Source organism: Mus pahari, chromosome X, assembly GCF_900095145.1.
Source record: "Mus pahari chromosome X, PAHARI_EIJ_v1.1, whole genome shotgun sequence".
Taxonomy (NCBI): Eukaryota; Metazoa; Chordata; class Mammalia; order Rodentia; family Muridae; genus Mus; species Mus pahari.
The window spans coordinates 100,704,466-100,730,268 of NC_034613.1; the positions used below are offsets into that span (position 1 = coordinate 100,704,466).

The window sequence follows — 25,803 nt, forward strand, 5'->3', positions numbered from 1 at the left end:
TCTAACGAGAGTCAGAAAGAAAAGAAATGCTATAGTGATTTTCTGTGTTTTTACTGTAATAACAATCTATCTATATTTTTAATTTGGAATTTGAGGAAGAAAATTACACATTTATCATACACTAGTCAAAAACACTGTTAACCACTAGAAAGTTGGACATATTTGTTCCTGTTAACTAAATTTTAGAGTTCTCCAAATATTACTAAGTACTAGAGTGACAAGCAAAGAAGTTGACAGGGGAAAATACCATATCCCTGCTATCATTATGCTATAATTAAATAATGTGTTAGTTGTGGAAGAAAATGGAGAGAAAGGTAGGATACAACAAACTCACTGCAAGAAAACAGATGAAAAATACAATGCATATGTGTTCATGTTTCTCTCTCTCTCTCTCTCTCTCTCTCTCTCTCTCTCTCTGTGTGTGTGTTTGTGTGTGTGTGTGTGTGTGTGTGTGTGTGTGTGTTGTGCATAAGGAGGCCAGATGTCAATACTAAATAGATACCTCAATCACTTTCTGTTTCACTTTTAAGGATATGATGGAGATTCAAGGCAGTACCAGCTTTGCTATGTGGCTTCATCATGGTTCCCAATGTAGATTTTCTAGATCCATTAAATGCTTGAATTGTATAAGTTCATATAGATATGACTCATGTTACCATGGTGAAAACGTATGTGATCATATTTGGTTTATACTCTGAATGTGTTATTATAAGGAATTCAAGTATTTCTGGCCATCTTATATTGTGTAGTAAGCTTGTTTCACATTTTTCCAATCTTAGGGAAAATTAAGATTGGAGGGGGCAGTTAGAAATGATAAGGTCACAGGATCTCGAAGCTTAAATTACTAATGCACATCTAGAGGAGATTTCAAGCTACCATTTTAAATTATGACACTCTGCAGTGACTGTACTTTTGTTGCTAGGTTTCACACATGTAGTACCATTGTGATGCATACAGTGGAATTTTCAAAAGGTACAAGTGTCAATGTAAAGGGATGAATATCAGGAGAGCAGACCAGGTGTCCTGAAGCCCATCTTGTAGAAAATGACTCTTAATAATCTGAATGGAGAGAAATGGTGAGTTGAAAGAGAAAACTTGAGAAATATAATGAGAACTTCTTAATATAGATATTATTTTTCAGTATGTAAGAAATTATTTTGTAATCAGTTACAGAAGATTTGTCTGCCCTTTTTTTCCCACAGAAGTGTTAGTCTAAGACTCACTGCTCTGAATCAGGAGCTAAATGTATTCACATTTGATTCTATGACCAGAAATCAAGTAGAGGTAAAACTTGAACTTGTCATTAATCTTTTAAAATAATATCAAGGTAAAGTAAAATTAAATTTTGAACTATCATATTTAAGTTCCTTTATATGAAGGTACTACAGTATAGGAAGGGAACTTCCTTGCTTATATATGGACTTATTTATAAGAAGTAGGCTAATTGATGCTTTTTCAGCCAAAGGATTTAAGAGATATATATTGCAGCTTTTTTTCCATAACACTCACTGTGTTTTAATATGATTTAAATGGAACTGGATCCAAATAATGCTATCAGAAAGCAGGAGAGAATGCAGTGTTCAAACATCATGAAAACTCTTACAGAGAACAACATTTGAAATGGGGGAAAAGGTTGCTGGGATTGTCATTCTAAGAAACTAGTGGTCAAATCCCAGAGACATTGAAGGCTGCAGTCTGGAGTCAACAACCCTCCCCAACCCACAGTCTCTAACCTGCACCAGGACTGTGTAGAGGTGTTAGCAGTCCTGAACCATGTATAGACACTAGGGACTCTTGACAACTATGTTTTAAAATATCAGCTGCATTGAAGTTAGCCGTTCCTAAATGACTGATAATTAAATTGCTTGGAAAAGCACCTGCCCAGAATGAAAGGGAAGAAAGACAACAGATCCCTGAGGAAAGGCCAGGCTGCAGTTGACTTTGCAGGAAGGGAAAAAGGAATTGTCAGAGGCTCTGAGAAAACATCCCTAGGAGGAAGAGACTTCAGGCTTCTGGGTCTGCTAACAGGGATGAGGAGTTTGCTTCCATGGAGCAGGGATGGCCCCATGGGTAAGCAAGCTGTTTATCTGAGAAACTCTGAACTGAACCTTGTCGAACCACATTGCATTTATAGAAGGACAGAGTTCCCTCTGAACATTCCTGGGACAAGACCACATGACAGACCCAGGATTGTCCTTACCTGGTACCAGGACCCCTGGAGTGCTACCAAGAGCCTTCTTCAGTCATTCTAAGTCTCTCTCCAGGGCTCATGACCAGCCAAAGCCACAGCATCAGTCAGGAGGACCCACATTCTGGGCTGGCATTCCCATAGGGTGACACACTGTTCAGATGACCAGAGACTGCAAATATTTGCCCAGCTTCCAAACACATTTAAAGCAGCCTGGGCATACTTGTAAATATCTTACATTCAAGGAAAGGTAAAAGGGTGAAAACTGAATCCATGTTTACCAAGTCACAGGTAGATAGGAGAAATCAGAAATCAGAAAGCCCTGGCTTATTGCTGCACAGTTGTGAAAATGGGAGCACAATGTCCTCTGTGTCTTCTTTCTTTCTTTTTTTATTAAAGGCGTTTTTTATTAAGTATTTTCTTCATTTATATTTCAAATGCTATCCCATAGCCCTTATACCCTCACCTCACCCTGCTCCCCAACCACCCACTCCTGCTTCCTGGTCCTGGCATTCCCCTGTACTGGGGTATATGATCTTCGCAATACCAAGGACCTTTCCTCCCATTGATGGCCAACTAGGCCATCCTCTGCTACATATGCAACTAGAGACACAGCTCTGGGGAGTACTAGTTAGTTCATATTGGTGTTCTTCCTAAGGCATTGTTATGTAGAAATGTTCTGTCTGCCTTCCTTGACAGACCTGCATAGCTGCCTTGAAGTCCAAATTTGGAGTTCTCAGTGTTGCAGAACTTTAGTAGTGATCTGGCTCTCTGGGTTCCAGGTGTTTTCTCGTGGCATCTACTGGATTCTCTCCTCTTGGCAAATCTCTATATTGGAGAGTTTAGGAGGAGGAGGAGAAGTGACTCTCATATAACCCGTAGAACTGACTTGAGGTGTTTCATTTTTGTTCATGTGTTTTAGTCTTTGTATATGGAATATATATTGCCCTGGAGCATATTGGCATTGTGCACTACAAGACACCATTTAATTAACTAGAACTTTTTAAAAAGGCAAACTTCTCTCAATCTGAATAACCTAATTGATTCATAAAAGTTCCAAAAAAACCCAAAGTATCTTTTGTATCTAAGCTAAATCTAATTTGCATAATTTTAAAAAACTATAAAACTTACATAAATAAATAGGGTAATATTTCAATATATGTATACATTGTATAATTGTGCAATGTTCAAGTATGATATATATCCTTAAACATTCATAATTTATTATTTATTATTTATTTATTCATGATGAAATTTCTCAACGTCATTTCTTTGAGCTAACAAAAATGTGAAGGTTATTTTTACCTCAGTTTGATAGAGCACAACCAAACTTTAACCTATTTGACTATAGTTCAGTATTTAGCATCTTTCCCTTTCCTCATTTTTCCTAGCCTCTGGAAACGACCATTCTATTCAAAATTTTTAAAGGATCAAAAATTTTAGAGTCCATATACAAGTGAGATTATGGCATGCTTGTCTTTCTGTGTGTATCTTACTTTAGTTAACATAAATAACTTCATGCTCATGCATATCAGGAATAACAGGAATTCATTCATAGCTTAATAAAGTGTCCACATGTTTCACATTTTCTTCACTCATTTAAAAATTTCTGACATATTACAATTAATAGGAGAGTATTCCCATTTCTTTTGCATCCTAATTTTAATGTCAGTTGTCTAGCTAGAGATAAGGTAGTTAGTTATAGTATTAGTTTTTGGAAGAACCTGTATATTACATTTCATTTCAGCAATGTGCATTTCCAACAGCATTATTAAAGGTTCTTTTCTACCATCCCATCTAGCATTTGTTAAATTTAGTATCTTTTGATTACACCTATTTTCGAAAATGGTGATGAACCCTTATCTTGTGGTATTGGTCTGAATTTCTTTAAATATTATCAATTTTGAACAGTTTTTCATATACTTTGCTGGTATGCCTTCTTTTCAAAAATACCTATTTAGTACTCAGTATTTTCTTTAACTGTATTGTTTTCAAATTTTGCCCCAAAGATATTTCCCATAAATTTTATATATTACCCATTGCTACATGCATAAATTGCAAATATTTCCCCCTGTGTTATCAGTGGCCTCTTCATTTTAATTATTTTTTTGCTATAATGTTCAGTTTGTGGTAATCCTCCTTTCTATTGCTTGCTTGCTTTTATTTTCTGTGTATTTGTAGTAGTGTCCAAAAATTCATATCAATAGAAATAACTATTTTTCTGTTTTTTATTTGAAGTACTTTTAGGCTCTAGTCTTACTTATATTTATGTAGTGAATTTATTTTGAGTTCATTCTTAAAATGTTTTAATATATTTTGTTTATTTATTTTGAGTATTTTTCTGAGAAATTGGTACATCTATTTTCACAGTGACTACAGAAAGTTGCCCCTCACCTAGAGTGTCTTGAGTGTTTCTTTTTGTCAACTTTTCTTTCTTTTGATTTCTTAATACTTGCCTTTCTGACTGGAATAAGTAGAAATTGACGTGGAGTTTTAATTTAATTTTCTTTGTAACAACTGAGCATAGATAACACTTATTTTTGAGATTATGATATAATTACATACTTTCTCCATCCTCTTTCCTCACTCCACACCCTCCCATATACCCTTCCTTGCTTCCTTCAAAATTCATGGCCTCTTTTTCATTAACTATTGTTATATGCACCAATATGAACTGCTCATGCATAAAATTTTACTTGTATGTATGCTTTCAGGACACTGGGTAACAGATAATGATCTATTTCCAGAAGTGTACTCCCTATTTATTTTAAAAGTTTAAAGATTTCATGTCTAACTCTTATACCGTTGATCCATTAGGAATCAATTTGTTTGGAGGATGATAAGAAATGATTCTTTCATTATTACTGAAATTTCATTTCATTATTCAAAACATGAAACTGTCCAGTTTTCCCAGTATCATTTGCTAAAGATGCTGTCTTTTCTCAAGTATGGATTTTAGGATCTACATTACAGATCAGTGTCACAAATCAGGTGTCTGTGGGTGTGTGAACTTATAGCCAGGACCTCAATTATATTCCATTGATCAGTGTTTGTATTTTTATGTCAGTACCATGCTGCTTATATTACTTTAGTTTTATAAGGCAAATTAAATCTTGAATGGTACTTCAATCTGTGTTTTAATTTTTATTTATTTTGTTTTATTGTTTAGGGTTGATATGGCGTTCCTGAATGTTTTGGTCTTCAATATGAAATTTTAAAATTTGTTTTTAAAGTTCTGTGAAAAAATGCTTTGAAATTTTGATGAGGAATGCATTAAATCTGTAGATGGTATTAGGTAGGATGGGCTTTTTCTGTATAAACTTTACCAGTCCATGAACATGCATATGTGTGTGTGTGTGTGTGTGTGTGTGTGTGTGTTTCCATTTTGCTGTCTTTTCAAATTTATTAGTACAGTATCTTCAACTTTTCTTTGTACCAGCATTCCACTTACTTGGTTAGATTTATTCCAAAATGCTTTTTTTTTTTGAAGGCTATTTTAAACTGAATTACTTCCCTACTTCTTTCTTGATGTATTTGAAACTGGTATAAGGAAAGTTTCCTGATATTCATTTGTTATTTTATATCATATTACTTTATTTAATAAGTCTACCTTAGGTCATTTCTGGTGGGTTCTTTAGTCTTTTAGAGACAATGTACAAAATTTTCCTATTCAAATAACGGTACTGTGATATCTTCTTTCTCTATTAACATCTCCTTTATCAACTTCTCTTGTCCTATTGCTCTGGCTAAGAATATAAGCAATATGCTGAATGAGAGGGAGGCAGGTGAACGTCTTTGTATTGTTCTGAATCATGGTAGATGGATGATCTTTACAATGTTATCTCTCTCTCTTCTCTCTCTTCTCTCTCTCTCTCTCTCTCTCTCTCTCTCTCTCTCTCTCTCTCTCTCTCTGCCAGTTGTTGTTTGGTTCTATCCTAGGTCTCTGGACTAATCAGTCTCTGGTTCCTGTTCCTGGCTATACAGGAAGTGTCAGGCATGTGCACCCTCTCAGGGAATGGGCCTCAAGTAGAACCCATAATTGAATGAACACTCCAAGAAGTTCTGTGTCACCATTACCCTAGCACATCTTGAAGGCAGAGCAAATGATACGTCAGAGGTTTTGGAGCTGGGTTGATGAGTCTTAACTCTGAACTTCTTGAACTGTTATAGAAGATGAACAGTTCAGGGTCCTTATCCTCCATTACTAGGAGTCTTTGCTCTTTTCACCCTCACTAGACACAATGGAATTTCCCCTGCATTTTGTTTCCAAATTGCCCCCAAAATACTCACAAACTTCAACAGTCTCTCCCAGTACTCTTTTTCCAACTCCCACCTGACCCACCATGTTCCCATCTCCACCAGCCCCCCATCCATCTACAAAATATATTCAATTTCTGATTCTTACAGAGGTCCCCCACCCCTAATCCTTGAATATTACTTGAATATTACTTATTATTTAGCCTCTCTGGTTTGTGGATTTTGGCATGATTATCCTTTACTTAAGAGCTAATATCAAATTATAAATGAATACATACCATGTTTTTCTTTCTTGGCCTGGGTTACTTTATTCAGGATATTTTTTCTAGTTCTATCCATTTGCCTATAAATTCATAATGTCATTTTTTTTAAAGAAGAGAGTGATGATCTGTTGTGTAAATGTACCACTTTTTCATACATTCTTCTGCTGAGAGGGACATCTAGATAATTTCCAGTTTCTAGCTATTATAAATAAAGCCTAGGTGAACATAGTTTAGCAAGTGTTCCTAGGTAAGGATGGAACATCCTTTGGTTATATACCTAAGAGTAGTATAGCTTGGTATTGATTTAAAGAGATAACCAATTTTCTGAGAAACTGCCATGTTGTTTTCTAAAGTGGCTGTAAACATTTGCACTACAACTAGTAATAGAAGAGAGTTCTTGCTCCACATCTTCACCAGCAGGAGCTGGTATTTGTGTTTTTAATCTTAGTCATTCTGACAAGTTTAAGGTGGAATCTCAAAGTCATTTTGATTTGCGTTTCTCTGATTGCTAATAATGTTGAGCATTTCTTTAAGTGTTTCTCTGACATTTGAGATTCCTCTGTTGAGAATATACTGTTGAGATCTGTATCCCACTTTTTAATTAAGTTTTTTTTTGTTTTGTTTTGTTTTGTTTGTTGATGTTTTAGATACTAGACCTCTCTCACATGCTGAGTTGGTGAAAAGCTTTTCTCATTTTACAGGGTACAGATTTGTCCTATTGTTGATGTCGTTTACCTTACAGAAGCTTTTCAGTTTCATGCAGTCTTATTAGTTCATTAGTGATGTTAGTACCTATGTAATTGATGTTCTCTTCAGGAATTTGTCTCCTGTGCCAATACATTAAAGGCTTTATATTTTTACTTTCTCTTCTTCTAGAATTAGTGAATCTGGTTTTATGTTCAGGAATTTGATACACTTGGATTGTATTTTGTACACTATGATATATATGTATTTGAATAATATATATTTGAATACATATATTTGAATTCTTCTACATGCCTACATCCAGTTAGACCCAAACCAATTGTTTAAGATGCTTTATTTTTCACTGTGTATTTCTGCCTTATTTTTCAAAAATAAAGTGTACATAGGTTTGTAGATTTATTTCTAATTCTTCAAATTGATTCTGTTGATCAACATGTTGCTTTTATGTTAGTACCATGTGGGTTTTTCCTACTATATAGCTTTCTAGTACACCTTGAAATTAATGAGGGTGATACTTTCAGAAATCCTTTTATTGTACATGACAATTTTAGGTATCCTGTTATTGTTGTTGTTTTCCATATGACATTACATATTTGCCTTTCAAGATATATAAAGTATTGTGTTGGAATTTTGATGAGGATTATCTTGAATTTGTGAATTATTTTTGGCTAAATAGCCATATTTACTATGTCAATCCTATTGATCTTTGATTTGAGCTTGGGAGGTACTTCCATTTTTAAAAATATATTCCTGAATTTCTTTCTTCAAAACTTTAAGTTTTTGTCAAATAAGTCTTCTACTTTCTTGGTTGAAGTTATTCCAATATACTTTGTATTATTTATGGTTATTGTGGCAAACACTTTTTTTCTGATTTCTTTCCTGGCCTACTTGTCATTTATATATAGGAGGACTACTGATTTTTTTCCATTTGAGGAAATCTTGTATCCATACATTTCATTGAAGATTTTTATCAACTGTACAAGTTACCTGTAGAATTTTGGAGTCATATAAGTAAACGATCTTACCTGCAAATAATGATATTTTGATTTTTTTCTTTCTAATTTGCATCCCCTTGATACTTTTCATTTGTCTTATTGTTCTAGCTAGAACTTCAACAGTTATGCTGAATAGATATATGGAAAGTACACATCCCTGACTTGTTCCTGATGTTAATGGAATTGCTTTGAGTTTCTCTCCACATAATTTGATATTGCCTGTAATCTTGCTGTCAAATTTCCTTTATTATGTTTATGTATATTCCTTGTACCTCTATTCTGCCCAAAACTTTTCTCATAAAGGAGTGTTGGTATTTTAAATGACTTTTTCTGCATCTAAGGAAATGACCATGAGTGGATTCTTTTTCTTACAGTTTGATTATATGGTGTATTACATTGATAGATTTTCATATGTTGAACCATCTTGGCATCTCTGAGATGAAGCTTATTGATCATGGTGGATGAAATTTTGATGTATTCTTGGATTTCTTATGTGAGTCTCTTATTGGGTATTTTTGCATCTATGTTCATTTCATGAGGGAAATCAGTCTGTAATTCTCTTTCTTTGTTGAATTTTTTGCTGGTTTGTGGATCAGGGTGTCTCTAACCACAGAAATGAATTAGATAATTTTCTTTTTGTTTCTATTTTGTGAAATAGTTTGAGGAGTATTGGAATTACTTCATCTTTGATAATTTAGGAATATTTTGTTCAGATACTTCTGCTCCATGAACTTTTTTTGGTTGGAAGACTTTCAATGACTGTTTTTATTTCATTAGGGATTATATGTCTATTTAATTGTTTATCTGAACTTGATTTAACATATGTAAGTGGTATATATCAAATCCATTTCTTTAGGATTTTATGAAGTACAAACTTTTAATGTATAAACTAATGAGCCTTTGTACTTCTTCCATATCTGTTGATATAGACTTTTCACTTCTGATTTGATTAACTGGGATATTCTCTCTATCTTTTGGTTATCTCAGATAAAGTTGTATCTATTTTACTGATTTTCTCAGAAAAAAAAAAAGATATCTTTGTTTCATTGATTGTGTTTGGTGTTTTATTGATTTCAGCCTTCAATTTGATTTTGCTGCTTCTTGTGTGTCTTTGCTACATTTTCTTCTAGAGCTTTTGGGTGTCCTTTTATGTTCCTCATATGATCTCTCCAATTTCTTTATGTACGCATTTAGTGCTTTGAACTTTACTCTGAGCACTGATTTCATTGTATCTCACAAGATTTGGCATGCTGTGAATCCATTTTTCACTGATTTCTTGGAAGTCTTTAATTTCTTTTTTTATTCCTCTACCCAGTAGTCATCCAGTAAAGGATTGTTCAGTTTCAATGAGTTTGGAGGCATTCAGTTGTTTCTTTTGTTGTTAAAATGTGGCTTTAATCTATGGTGATCTGCTATGATTCAAGGAGTTATTTTACCTGTATCTAATGAACCTTGCTTTCTGACCAAGTATGTGGTCAATTTTGAAGAAAGTTCTGTGAGGTGCTGAGAAGGTATATTCTTTTGTAGGTCCCCACTCTGAGTGAATTTGTTTAACATGGTGAGCCCTCTCCAGTGTTTCATTTTCTCTGAGTTATACAAGTCCTTTAATTAACACTAATTATCCATCATTTATAATACAACAAGTTTTGACCCATGACTCATCCAACTAATTTAATAAACTATGGCACTGTTGTTGGGTTTTTTTCTTTTTAATTCCAAGAAGTGTGACATTAAACCTAGAATCTTGTCTCAATATGTCCAGGGTTACAGTGCTTGAAGCATTGTTACTCATTGTTGTCCTGCAGCCTGAGAAGGTACTTTTCCCAACACACAAATAAACTAAATTAATTTTAGCAATGACCTATATAACAGAGTGAGAATTTAGTATGATATTGTAGTATAGATTTTAAGCATAAGGAATAAGAAAATGAAATGCTAGAAAAAAATGAGATATATTCAAGGTTGAGTATGGGCTTCTCAAAAGAGAGCCTCTCTTCGGTGTATTAATAACACATACAGAATTTGGATAGCTTTTAAGTTATATTTTTAAAAGTTGCTAAGAAGCCCTGAGTAAAAAACCTGCTCAAAAGTATAGTCTACAACAATGTTAAAAAATCTGTTTTCTTTTGTAGACAAAGTTTGAAGGTACAAAGTAAATTGCTGGATGGGAGAATAATGTCAAAATTACAGTTAGTGTTATTTTGGGCCTAGACAGTCACAGATAACTTTAGGATCCTGAGAAAGTGTTAAAATTTGGGGTTACATGTTACTTTTTGGCCCTAAGTAAGCCCAAATAGCTTTAAGAGGATGCACGTTATTTCTGTAGGCAATTTTTCCTATTAGTTTTCTTTGAAGTCTCCTGGCTCTGTGGCTCTTATCAGCAGGAAAGTCAAGAAAATTCCAGGCTAAAGGATTTTGTTTTCTTCCTATGTCTCTTTAATTCTGTCTTTTTATACTTCCTCAAATGGACCTATTTGAAAGCAGTCAGCTTATTCAGCTTTCTCTTATTTTCCAATTACTCTATACTCTTAAAATCTATTCCTTAATATTTTCCTAGGGGTTTTAATGTAAGAATTGGTATATTCAAGAATTTCCTGGGTAGTGTAGCACATCTCCTCATGGCCCACCTTTTGAACCTCATCTCTAGAGCCCTGCTAAGATATGTCATGCATCTGGTTATAGTATGCAGTCAATAGGAAAAATTGGATACTGAAAGTATTCCTTGAGAGATATTGACATTTATATGCCATACTTAATATCTCTTTCAGGAATAGGTATCTGTCATTTCCACAAATAGAGCAAGATGTTTTCCATTTGATTAGGTCTAAGAGAACAATAATGAGTAGATTAGGGACAGTGGTACATTTAGCATGGAAGGTGGGAGACTACTTCAGTTAAAACTAATACATTGGCATATGAAAAGTTAGTACCTCTAGCTATATCCAGGTTTATCCGTGGATATATTTAGAGGATAGGGTTTATAATGGTTAGCTTTTCAACTGCAAACAAGATAGAATCACCTATAAAATGTTTGAATGAGGGTTTGTTTTCATCGGATTTTCTTGTGTAAGTGTCTAAGGTAGATGAATCAATTGATGTGGGAAGAATGAGCCTTTTGAGGATGGCACCATTCCCTAAGCAGAGGGTTCTAATTATGTAAAAGTATATTAATTGAGCTGAACATCTAGACTTAAGCACTTAAGTTAACATACATGCATTCATTTCTAGATGTTCTTTACTGGGCATATAATGTGATTGACTATTGCAGTTTCTGTATAGACATCCCTAAAATGAACTTGAGTGTTGAAATAAAACCCTATCTCCCCAAGTTTCTTTTTGCAGGGCATTTTATCCAAGTCTCAGTAATTAAACTAAAACAATGCTTAAAAATGCTAAACGTAAGTCAGTTAATTATAAGGTGAGAGTAGAGGTTGGTAATTTGGGCTTTGGGAAACAATATTTAGATTGTTTATCCACAATTGACACTGAAAATTTTCATTTCTAAGCTCACTCCTTTCCTTCGTTACTTAATACAATGGTATTAGTAATGCTACTAGTATAAATGGTACTGGTATAAAAAGGGAAGTTTCTTTATATGTGTTCATTTTCTATATACATCTAAGATTTTTATATCTAGGTCTAGTGAGTGCCTTGTTCCTCACAGGAGGTAAATCAGGAATATCAAACGAAATTAATTACAAAGTTCTTTAAAGGGTCCATATTATGGTTTATTTGTGTTCATCATATTATCAGGAAACACATTTTAAAATAATTATATATAATTTATTTTATGTATCAGAATACACTGTCGCTGTCTTCAGAAAGATCAGAAGAAGGCAACAGATACCATTACAGATAGTTGTGAGCTACTGTGTGGTTTCTAGGAATTGAACTTAGAACCTCTGGAAGGGCAGTCAATAGTCCTATTTTCTGAGCCATCTCTCCTGCCCACCAGGAAATATTTTTAAAAGTTCTAAAAACTGATTTTTGTATAGTTGAATGCACAGCTACAGAAACCACCAAGTCCAGTAAAGAAATTCAAATTCTCTAGAAAAACGTCTGATCCATAATCCATTTCTTAAGATTTTCTTTAATATTGTACACCATAGAGCTGGGATGTGCCAAATGGCTCTCTTCATGCTTGAGAGGCTATTTCCTCAAGTTCACTAGCTAGCCAAAGCTGAATTTAAACTCCTGACTCTCCTGACTCTACCTCCTAAGCACTGGAATCACAGGATTACACTAAAATATTTTTTATTTTACATTTTTTGATACTATTGTACATGGAATTGTTTTCCTTGTTTCTGGGCCTATTATTATTATGTAGCAACACTACAGATTTCTATACATTGATTTTATGTTTCATAATTTTTTAAGTTCAATTATTTTTAACATTTTTTTGTCTGTTCTTTTAGAACTTTAAAAATACTAATAATGTAATCTGTAAACAATAAAAGATTGACTACATTTCAAGTTCATCTCAGGTACTTGTGTCTTCTGAAACAAAATAGGACTTTTTGGTAGAAATACAAATCAAAGCTTATCATAAATTTGATTTTTATATTTTGATATACTGTTTTAGAAAATAATCATCTAAATTCAATGAGCAATATGGTTTTTTCATATTTATTTTTAATATAACAAGATATTTTAAAATTTTTTTGAATTATTTTATTGCATCCCAAATGTTGCCCCTTCCCAGTCCTCCTTCCCAGAAAGGTCTGCCCTTTCCCTCCTTTCCTTCTGAGAAGGAACCTGCACCCAACCCCCTTCCATGGGGCATCAAATCTCTATGGGATTAGACACATAGTTTCCCACTGAAGACAGATAAAGCTATCCTTTGCTACTTATTTGCCAGGGGTTGGGTGGGTCTCAGACCACCCTGTGTATTATTGAAATTACTGAAGGAACTGAAGGGAATAGCAACAGTGTCAACTAACCCAGACCCCTGGGAGCTTCTGGTGACTAAAGTACCAATATTATCAAAATTTAAGCATTTTAATTTTTGATATAATCATTTCAGATAATATACTTCGGTTCATGTGTATGTGTGTGAGAGAGAGAGAGGTGTGGGTTGGGGAGAGAGAAAAAGGATCTCACTACATATCACTGGCCAGCCTGGTACTTACTATAAAGAACAGGCTGGTCTTGAACATGAAGTCATTCTCTTGCCTCAGCCTTCCAAATTCTTGTATTGCATATATGTATCAACATTCCATGTTACATAGTGGTTTTTTGCAAGCTTTTCAACATGTTAACACTTATTATATCACATATGAAAATTTTTAATATTTTAATGGAAATTATATATATAATATAATTTATACCATAAAATATTTTTATGAAATATATGAGAAGCTATAATATTAGTTTATATACACACACGTGTATATATATATATATATATATATATATATATATATATATATATAGAGAGAGAGAGAGAGAGAGAGAGAGAGAGAGAGGTTGTAAGTTATTAGGGAACACCAAATAAAAATATCAGCACACAGAAGAGTAACATCAAAATATATTTTTCAATTATGCAAACATTCATTTTCTAAGTTATTAGAAAATATGATAAGATAATTGATTCTTGTTTTAAAATATAAACCTACAGTAAAGTGTGAAGAGTAAATTATTTAGAAATCCCATTGAGATAATTTGCCTTTCATGCTTCTTTACCCTCCTCCAACTCATGCCAGTTCTAGCCCCCACACACACAAATTCATTTTATCTCTCTGTAAAATTAAACCAAATAAAAGCATTCGCATGTGTTCGTGCACGTGCGCGCGCACACACACACACACACACACACACACACACACACATCCTGTTTTTTTTTTTTTTGGTTAGCTGTATCTGGGGTATGCTTGATACCCAGAGTTAATTAGTTGAAAAGAACTGATTTTTCTCTCTCAGAAGCTATCAGTTGCAAACAATGTCATGGTTAGATGTGCATTCGTGTACATTTTCCTTTCTCCTTACTGGTGTTTGTCTGAAATGCGCTTGTACTTGTCTTGTATATGCTGTCACAGTGTCTGTGTAGTCATATGTAATCCTATTGATGAATGCCATTGGAGGACTTTCTTTCTTCTGATGTCTGTTTTAATTTCTTACTTCAATGCTTAAGGAATATATTCTATAAATATTCCATTTGTTTGGATAGATTTATTCTAATATCTTTCTTTTCTTTCAAGGATATTGTGAAAGGTATTGCTGACTTGGTATCTTTCTCAGTGCCATTTGTGTGTAGGAAGGGTACTAGTTTTTGTTTTTTTTTTAAGATATTTACTTTATTTAAATTTCAAATGTTGTCAGTTTCCTGGTTTCCCCTTCAACACCCCCCCCATATACCTTCCTCCCTCTCCCTGCTCCCCAACCCACCCTCACCTGCTTACTGGCCCTGGAATTCCCCTACACTAGGGCATAGAACCTTCACAGGACCAAGAGCCTTTCCTCCCACTGATGACTAACTAGGTCATAATCTGCTACATATGCAGCTGGGCACTACTTTTTATGTGTTAATTTTGTATTTTGCCACTTTAATGAAAGTATTTATCACCCGCATAAATTTCCTGGTGGAGTCTTTTGGATCATTTATATATAAAATCATATTGTCTGCAAATAAATTGACTCTGACTCCATCCTTTCTTATTTATATCCCCTTGAACTCCTTCAGCTGTGCTATTGCTCTAAGACTTCAAGTACCATTTTGAATAAGTATGAAGAAATTGGGCTTGTTTATCTCATTTCTGATTCCAGTGAAAACTGTATAAGCTTCTCTCCATTTACAATGATATTGTCTGTGCATTTTACTTTAAATTGCCTTTATTAAGTTATGGCTGTCATATTCATAGTTTCTCTAGATTTTTCATCATGCAGTGATGTTGATGTTGAATTTGCCTTTTCTGCATCTAATTGGATGGTCATGTAGTTTCCATCTTTTCATCTATGTGGTAGATTGCATTTATTGATATTTGTAAGAACTAGTCATACAGTTCTAAGATGAAAACAACTTGATCATGGTAGATGATCTTTTTGATGATGTTTTTGATAATATATTTGAATTTGACTTGCAAGTATTTCATAAGAATTTTTGCATCATTGTTCATAAGGGATAATTGTCTATAATTTTTTTTCTTTATTTTTTGTTGAGCCCATGTGGCTTAAGATCACATTAGTAGTGCTTCACTAAATATATATATATATATATATATATATATATATATATATATATATATATTGAAAATGTACTTAAGTTTTTATTTTGTACAATAATTAGAGTAACTTTGCAATTTGTTCTTCACTCAATTTTTATTCTGATTCATTCTGACTGGGCCTGTTGTTTTTGCTGTTGTGGTGGTGGTGGTGGTAGTGGTTGTGGCTGTTGTCATTGTTGTTGTTTTTGTTTGGTTTGGATTTGTTGTTATTGTTTTTGTTGAGAGAATTCAAATTAATACTTTTAATCCACTGGGAGTATGGGTCTGTTTAATTTGTTTTACCTTGAGTAAACTTTGGTATGTCATTAATTCATTCATTTCTTAGTCTTTTCAGTTTGGAAGAGTACAGATTTTTAATGCTAAGATTCCACCTCACACCAATCAGAATGGCTAAGATCAAAAAATCAGGTGACAACACATGCTGGCAAGGATGTAGAGAAGGAATACTCTTCCATTGCTGGTTGGGTTGTAAACTGGAACAACCACTCTGGAAATCAATCTGGAGGTCCTTCAGAAAATTAGAAAGATATCTACCTGAAGACCCAGCTATACCACTTTTAGCCATATATATAAAAAAATGCCCCACCATGCCACAGGGTCATGTGCTCCACTATGTTCACAGTGGCCTTATTTGTGACAGCCAGAAGCTGAAAACACTCAGATGTCCCACAATGGAAGAATGGATACAGAAAATGTATTTCAATTACAAAATGATTTTCTCAATTACCTAAATATCTGTTGTTACGTTTCTCATTTCATCTCTAATTTTTTTCTTTTTTTCTTTTTTTTTGAAATATTATTTTATATTTTACTTTTAAGATTAGTATATAATTACATTATCTTCCCCCCTTTCTCCTTTTTTTATTAGATAGTTTCTTCATTTACATGTGAGATGCTATCACCTTTCCTAGTTTCCTCTCCAAAAGTCCCCTATACTCTCCCTCTACCCCGCTCCCCAACCTACTTACTCCTGCTTCCTGGCCCTGCATTCCCCTGTACTGGGGCATATAATCTTCACAAGACCAAGGGCTGCTCCTCCCACTGATGGCCAATTAGGCCATCCTCTGCTACATATGCAACTAGAGACACAAGCTCTGGGGGTTACTGGTTAGTTCATATTGTTGTTCCACCTATAGGATTGCAGACCCCTTTAGCTCCCTGAGTACTTTCTCTAGCTCCTTCATTGGGGGCCCTGTGTTCCGTCCAATAGATGACTGTGAGCATCCACTTCTGTATTTGCCAGGCACTGGCATCTCTATGTTTTCTAATTTTGATTTTGCTTAATTTGGCTGAAGATTTGTCGGTCTTGGCTTTTTCCAGCGCCACTCTTTCTTTTACTTATTCTTTATCTGTTCATGTCAATATTTTTAAGTGCATTTAGTTATTTATTCTCATCTGTGGTTTTTGAAGTATTATTGCTTATTGTTCTAAAACTTTTAATTATACCATTATTACTTAGAGATCTTTGTTGGTTTTCATTGTGAACAGTGCATGCTATGACTTCTCTCCTTCTAGAAATAACTTCATTCGAAACTGTACATTTTGGTATGTTGTGAATTCATTTTCATTCAATTTCTTAAAATGTTAAAATTTCAACTTACCTTATTTCTTTACCTAGTTTTTATTCAGTACTGACTTGTCTAGCTTCCATGAATGTGTATACTTGCTGCTGTTTCTATTATTATTGATATTCTACTTTAATTCACGGTGGTAAGATAGATTACCAGATGCTTTTAAAAGTCCTGTCTCTATTCATTCCTCATTGCCCTAATTTGTCATCAATTTTGAAGAAAGTTCCATCACCTGATGAAAACAAAGTGTGTTCCTTACTGTATGAGTGGAAAGTCCTGCATATGTGTGGTAAGTCCATTTGATTCATTATGTTATTTAACTCCAGGAGTGTCTAGCTTTTGTCTGGAAGAATTCTGTGACCACATGTAGCATACGTGGTTGCCTGTCAAGTGTGGTAACTATGAGATTCATAGAAGAGGGTCTGAAGTCAGTAAGAAATCATAAAAAGATGCTGAAAGTAGAATTATGGGGAGTGTGTATGTGGTAGTGAACCCCAAGAGGATGGTGGTAGGCTGTGAAGATAGGATTAGGTAGGCAACAGTGGTGGGATATAGTAATATCCTAGGAAAAACTCAATAGAGAGGAAGAAGAGAAGTACAGGTAGTAACTTACCTGGATTTCTGCCAAGTATGGTAGCTGTGGGGTTTCTGTATAAGAGTGGGCCTTTAGCCTGCTGTTGACAGAGAGTCACAAAAGAATGGATCTAACCTGTGAGGAATGGAAGATTACAGAAGTGGAAGAAGGGCTAGAGGGCCCTCAAGACACTATGTCCTTAGGACATGGTATTTGATTTGACTTCTTTCCATAAGTCAGTTTTTTATATGACATATACTCCCTTGATTTTTATTTTAGTATAGTAGAATAAATATCTGGGATATAATTCTGAACATACGAAAACTTATCACTTATATGGAAATGCCACTTCTAAGATAAAAAGGAGCAATGAATCTAAAAATTATGAAAAATGTAAGAAAGAAAATCAAACAAACAATCCAATCTATAAAAGCACAGCTCTAGGGGGAAAAGTTGTAGAAATTGACTTTTCTTCTGTTTTATGAAATTTTTTTTTATTTGATTTAAGGATCTATTAAATGAGATCTATAGAAAACCAAGAAAGTGAAGTTCTTTCCCAGTTGCTGGAGCTCATCCTCAGTAAAATATTTAAAGTAACTCTGTTATCAAACTGGTGAGTTTATTTCAAACTTTTCCTAAAATATGGATTCTATTTATTGCTTTATCTTTCTTATAATTTTAATTATTAATACAAAGGTATTTTAATAGAGTTTTTTCAATAAATGATGAATATGGAACCGTTAAAACTCAAAAAGTTTATAAGTTTGGAAACTCTGAGCAGGAGATTTTTAAAAGTAGATTAGAGAATTAGGAGTAGACTCTGAAGTTGGAATGCTTAAGTAGGAAGTAAAAAAGACATCAATGAAATTAAGATACTAAGTGGCAAAAATGCCTCAAAAGTTAAGGGTGCTTGCTGCTCAAACTTTCATATTTATCAATAAATAAGAAAGACAAAAATTAGGATGAAAAAAGTAGAATCATGAACTGTTACACTGAAAAGAAATAGATATGTAGATTGCTTAAATATTGTAGAAAAGTAATAGAAATATTGTAGAAAATTAATAGATATATTTTCCTGGCCTTAAAACAGCACTATGTAGTGAAAAATATAAAATTAAATACCATTACACTTGTTAATTTCAAAATAATGTCAAATGCTTGTGATAGGAAAAAATAATTCTTGCTTTAATATCAAACATTCAAAATATTTTTAATTAATTTCCTTAATTTGAAGGAAAAGATAACCATGAAATGCAAACTCAAGTCTATTAATACATATAATATCTGTTGAATGGTTAGAAAAGGTACATTTATCAGTAGAGATAAAGTCTGGCTATAGAGGATCTCTCTGAATTTCTTTGTCTTTTATTAGCAATTATCCATAAAAATACAGCTAACCTATGCATAAATTTTATCTACGGTAGCTCATGAAAAGTAAACATGAAAAGAAATGAAAGCCTGATTGTTTCATAAATTACCATAGAATTGATATCAGAGTAGTTATATTATTCTTTACCCCTTACTATTTTTTTAATCAAAAAACAAATCAAAAGCTCTTAGCTGAAGGTAGGGACTCTAGATGAATTGGAACTGGCTTGTTAATATTTTCCATGTTTTATATAGCTGGTCATAGCTGTGGTGAGCTCATGATAGCAAAGGACAGAAGACACTTTTTCAAAGAATTTCTCCCTAAATTCTGACTATTGCTATCTTTGCATCATCTCTTCCACAGTGGTTACTGATCCTGGTAGGAAGATGATGATATATATTTATCTTATTGGGATCAGTAGTCCATGGTTACTTATTTTCTACACTCTAGTTGTGAGTTTTAACCCTTGTCTACTGGGATTAGAAACTTTCCTGATGAAGGATAAGGACTGCTCTAATCTATGGGTACTTTAGAAAGTAATTTGTTTTTTCTATGTCTGGTTAGCAAAAAGGAAAAAAAAAAAGTAGTAGATTCTTCTTAGAATATGTGATCTACCCAGCCACGAGTTATTATAGTAATGGGTATAAGTTACAATGAGAAACCTGTTAATTAACCCCATGGTAATCATATCACCATTGTGTCATTGGGAATATCTTGGCACACTGGTTGATATTTTTGGCGTAACATTTTTGCATTAACAGCAGAGTAGAACAACTGATAATTTTTCATTCCTAGCAGTTTATAACATCTTTTGCTACTATGAATATTGTGTTTTGCAGGTGGGAGAGAAAGTTAATTTTCTTCAGTTCTAAAGTGTCTCATAGTTTGCTCACATTTAAGTAAGTGGTCTTGCAAGTCATTCACCCATATGCATAGAGGTAGCACAAATTCAACTAACTGTACTATAAAGAAAATGAAGAACAAGATACAAATATGGACAAAAGACTTGGGAGTTTCTGGGAGAAGTTAGAGGAGGAGTAGGGTGGCATAAATTATGTAAACACATTGTATAAATATTTGAAGGTCTCAAAAATACATCAATGCATTTTTAAATAAATAAATGGGTAATATTTGTATCTTTCTTTCTGCTTCGAAGAAACCACCAAACTGAGATTATCCATAGTCAATTCAGATAAGATAATTGGATACACAGTGTTCAGAAATTTAGGGTGTACTGAAAATATTTCATCAGGTAAACAACATCAAACAGAATAAGAAAAGAGAGGGCAGGGTACAGTGGTACGTAGACAGATTAATTTGATGTTATCAGCCATAAAATTGGCCTGCAGTAAACATCATCTTGATAAAATCAAGGCAGCATAATTGCCAAGTGAGTGATACATTTGGAAGTTATTCTAATAAATTAACTACAAATCTGGGTTAACTTCTTTCAATTCTCTTTCTTTCACTGCCTTTCTTTTTCTTTTCTTTTTTTGTTTTTTGCAATCCCCAGTTGTCCTTTTCTGTATGCATATAATTTAAAAGAACACACTAAAATCAAAGTAGAGAAGAAAGGAAGGAAAAAAGGAAGGAAGGAAGAAAGTAATAAAGGAAGGATAGAAAATTCCACAGGAAAATGTAGTTAAATTTGATCACAAACATTCTATCATAAAAGATGTATAATTTTCTCCCAAACATATATCTTCACGAACTGTCCTTTTAGATTGGTCTCCATTCAGAGACCAAAATCAATAGAAACTTATGCCCATTTCCCAAAAAGAAGATCTATTTTATTTGATAAAAATTCTATTAAATTTGACATCTGAAAAGGAAAAACTATATTTTCTGTATATAATTATATAAACACTCACAAGTACGGTACATTCATTAAAAATCCGAGGACGAAGATACACTATTTAAGATGTATATACATTTTGAAATTAAACAATGAGAACACATACTTCATAAGAGATTTTGTTGGTCTTATAATTTAATATTTTTCTTATTTTTTTGAGTTTATGAGTGATAAGAAGTTTATAGTTATAGAGAAGCACAGAAAATAACATATCAGCATGTTTTCTGAAAAACTAACCTATTGACTTATTTGGAAGTGAAACATTCTTTAGTTTAATAGATCTTCATCTCTCCCCCCCCCCATTCCCCATAGCATCTAGAATGACTTCTAATAACCGAGGAAATGATCCATCTGAAAACACTCTCAAAAATACAGAAAATGAACCACCAAATGCCTGTGAGGATGAGAAAGAACATCCACTTCCTGATACTAACATTTCTCAGGTGGAAACCAATCTATCAGGCATGGAGCCAAGCTCATCAAGTTCCCAGGAGGATATGGATTCCCAGACAGTACAAAACAGCCAATCTGAAGCAGAGAAGACTCAAAATGATCCCCCACATGAAGAATTAATAGAAGACTCTCTTACACTTCAGATACCAATTCCTAAAAAGCTGAGAGTTCCTAGGTTAATATTATGTAGAATTATCTATCTGAGTATCCAACAACCACAACCACAACTACAACTCCCTGTAAAGAAGACCTTACCTGAAAAAATGATGTTCCATCTAAGGGAAGTGGAGAGGACAGTAAATGATTGCCTCTACATCCCCGTACATGACAAGATGATCCATCCCCATTTACTTGTGTGGCGAGTCCCATTCTTTACTACTAATGAGATATGTAGGATGATTATTCACCTGTTGTGCAGCAGAAATTTCTCTCAGCAAGAATGTCACCAACATAATGCATCTGTAAAACAAAAATATGTAGCGATTCTTGATTACCAAAATATCATCAATCTCCAAAGGAACATAGCATTTGGAAGGCCTTTGCGAGTATACTACTATCATCCACTTTTTGAAAGACTGACTCAAAGAAAAACTTCTAAGTTATATCAAAACAAGAATGGAAACCGTCTTTATGTGAGGTCAAGGTTCTACATGCCACAGTTCCAAACCCAGAATACTGTTCATAGAAAAGTTTTTGAAAATACTTGGAGAACTCATCATAAGCTGAGACTAGTAATCATAACAGACAATAGCTGGAAATATCTGTGTCCCATTTGTGGTTGTGATTTCAACAACTTTTATGATTTTAAACATCATTCTTGCAGCTTTCCTGGAAATTAAGTTAAAGCAGTGTAAAGGTTTATAATTTTAATTTCTAAAACTATACAATAGCAATAACTCGTCTGAAACAATATCTCATGATCAATATATTTAGTATGATAACATTACACTGCAAAATTTAATGCAAAGAACATATGTACTTCAATAAGAAACATTTTCAGGAAGAGACTTAACCTTCATATGGATCATTGAAATATCAAGGTATTTATCTATATTGTGTCATCAACTGAACTAAGATGATGTTTGCAACTCCCTTAACATCAATTTCTGCTTAGTATTGTTTCTGGACACAAACTAAAACAGATCCTGATAAAGAAAACAGAGAACTAGAAAAAGGCACAATAGGGGTTTCTAGAGATTCTGTCAACAAAAAAATCTGAAGTTTCCTCCAAATTTCAATAAAATCATACTAAATGTTACTGTAAATTTGTAGCTATATATGAATATGTTATGAGAAACACAATATTGCAAATATACCATATCTATACTTTAGTGATGTTGTGCCTAACTAACACTAAAGATCCAACTCCAATGTAATCACACTAGGGTCTTTATTTACAAGATCAAGACTGGGCTCACACTGCTGTCTCTGACTTAACAGAACTCGAGTGTACAGCCCAAAGTCTAATTTTAAGCAGGTATTTGTAGAAACAAGAAGGGATTGTGTAGACTGGCACACATCAGATTGGAGTGTGATGCATTACAACATTTTATTTTCCCAGCTGCATATGTAGCACAGGATGGGAGAGTGGTCATCAATGGGAGGAGAAGCCCTTGGTCCTGTGAAGGTTCTATGCCCCAGTATAGGGGAATGCCAGGGCCAGGAAGTGGGAGTGGGTGGGTTGCTGAGCAGGGGGAGAGGGAGGGGATAGTTTATTTTTTTCAGAGGGGAAATCAAGAAAGGGGATAATATTTGAAACATAAAGAAAATTTCAAAACAAAGAAAAACAAAAACAAAACAAAACAAAAAAGAAAATTCTTTGTTTAGCTCTGTACCCAATTTTTATTAGAGTTCTTTGATTCTCTGGAGTTTAACTTCTTGAGTTCTTTGTATCTATTGGATATAAGCCCTCTATTGGATGTAGGATTAGTAAAGCTCTTTTCCCAGTATGATGGTTGCCATTTTGTCCTATTGATAGTGCCCTTTGCCTTACAGAAGCTTTGCAGTTTTATGAGGTCCCATNTGTCTATTGTTGATCTTACAGCATAAGTCATTGGTGTTCATTTCTGGAACTTTTCCCCTCTGCCCATATGTTCATGATTCTTCCCCACTTTCTCTTCTATTAGTTTCAATGTTTCTGGTTTTATGGAGAGGTCCTTGATCCACTTGGACTTGAGCTTTGTACAAGGAGATAAGTATGGATCAATTTGCGTTCCTTGCTGACCTCTAATTGAACCAGCACCATTTCTTGAAAATGCTGACTTTTTTTTCCCACTGCATGGTTTTAGCTCCTTTGTCAAAGATCAAGTGTCCATATGTGTATGGTTTCATTTCTCTGTCTTCAATTCCATTCCATTGATCTACCTGCCTTTCACTGTACCAATACCATACAGTTTTTTGTCACTATTGCTCTGTAGTATAGCTTGAAGTCAGGGATGATGATTCCCCCAGAAGTTCTTTTGATGTTGAGAATGGTTTTCACCATCCTGGGATTTTTGCTATTCCAAATGAATTTCCAAATTGCTCTTTCTAACTTTATGAAGAATTGAGTAAGAATTTTGGTACAGATCGCAATGAATCTTTAGATTGCTTTTGGAAAGATGGCATATATATATATATATATATATATATATATATATATATATATATATATATATATCATTCCAAGACTGTTACCATGGAGGTATGTTGTATTTTGGTAAAGGCTCTTTCAGCACCTAATAAGATGATCATGGTGTATAAGATATTTCCAAAATTCATCTGGAAAAGAAAAAACACAAAGCATTTTGGGGTTCTCAAATATATTTTTTTTAGTCTGTGACATCCATTCCTTAAACAAGATTGCACATGGATGTCATAAGAGCATGTCACCCTGACAATTTCCTACAATTAGGAGGTATTGTCACCGGGCATGATGGTGCATGCCTTTAATCCCAGCACTTGGGAGGCATAGTCAGGCAGATTTCTAGTTCAAGGCCAGCCTGGTCTACAGAGTTAGTTCCAGGACAGCCAGGGCTACACAGAGAAACCTTGTCTTGAAAAACAACAAACAAACAAAACAAAACAAAAATAGGAGGCATTGTCTATCACAGGGTTCCATTTTTTCCAAGAGCCAACATATCTTCTATTACTCAATGATTAATGCATACAAAGTATGGCCTTTTGCAACATTTTATGTCATTTCTGAAATGCCTTCCCATTTACAGGCTTCCTTGAAATTTTGGAGTCACTTAATTGTTTTATATTCAAACTGTACCTCTAAGATTTTATTGCTGCTTTCTCTATATCTCACAAGTGGCATTTTCAATAACATCTTCCTTTTCTCATACCATCTTGGGCACAAATCTGGGAAGCTGATCTATGACTGCTCTTAACAATAAATGGAGGCACAAACATTCAATAGAGACTAAAAGAATCAATGCAGACTAAAGTTAAAAACCATTAGCCAAAATGTGATTCAGAGACACTGACAGGTGCTTTAATAAGAGTAAGCCATCTGGTAAATCTATGTTGCATGAAATAGGAGAATGGATAATCCTGATCTTTGAAAGTCAATGTATAAAGTAAAATGTTTGCTATTAGTTTGGTTTCAAGGATATAGCAGGCTAGTCTTGACACCCACTAAAGGCTATTTTTAATTGAGTTTCTTGTTTTTATTTGTGTACTTAATAAGACTTCTTTTAGGATGCATTTATAAGCACATGGATTACCCACCTTCTTAGAAATATATGCAATAACACAATTATAATACATGTAACAAAATGTTGTTAAATATTCATTATATTCACTTTTCCTAGATTGTTCCAAAAATAACAAATCAGTGCTCTTTTGCTTAGTTTAAGAGCCACGTAACGAAACTTCACTCTCATTGTAATTCAACTTCTTTAGATTTAAAGTTTCTAGTAAAATCTCCTGTGGCAATTCAAAATCCAAAATCAATCACAGTTCTTATCTCTTCAATTATATTTGTTTCTTACTTATGTTTGTATCTCTTTTTCACAGAAAGGAGACAGGACTAAGATGGCACTTAAAAATCATTCAATGTTTCTGATAGATGTAAGGTATACATTTAGGGGTTTGTATTTTTAATTTCATACTAGTATTCTAATATATTTAGTAATTAAGATGACACATGAAATGAAAAGCAAAATAATTAATTTTTCTATCTACTAAATTTTGTAAATTTTATTATCCTTCCAAGGTGTTGCCAAATTCAAACAATTCCTGAATTATTGACATCATCCTTTACTTATATGTACTCATTTTCAATTTCTATTCATTTCCAACATGAGTGGATAAGAAAAACCAATCTTATATGAAAAAGCCCATTAGCATTGAAGTCAATGAAATTTT

The 25,803-nt window shown here is 33.7% G+C and overlaps 1 protein-coding gene across 1 annotated transcript; it reads left to right on the forward strand.

The window, feature by feature from the left end:
• The first annotated feature begins 985 nt into the window (after positions 1-985).
• On the forward strand, positions 986-22,712 carry Cpxcr1 (CPX chromosome region candidate 1). The gene is made up of 3 exons (XM_021188689.1): positions 986-1,076; positions 18,282-18,386; positions 21,310-22,712. Exon 3 carries the CDS (start codon positions 21,318-21,320, stop codon positions 22,287-22,289), a length of 972 nt encoding a protein of 323 aa, XP_021044348.1. The 5' UTR covers positions 986-1,076; positions 18,282-18,386; positions 21,310-21,317; the 3' UTR covers positions 22,290-22,712.
• Positions 22,713-25,803: the final 3,091 nt, after the last annotated feature.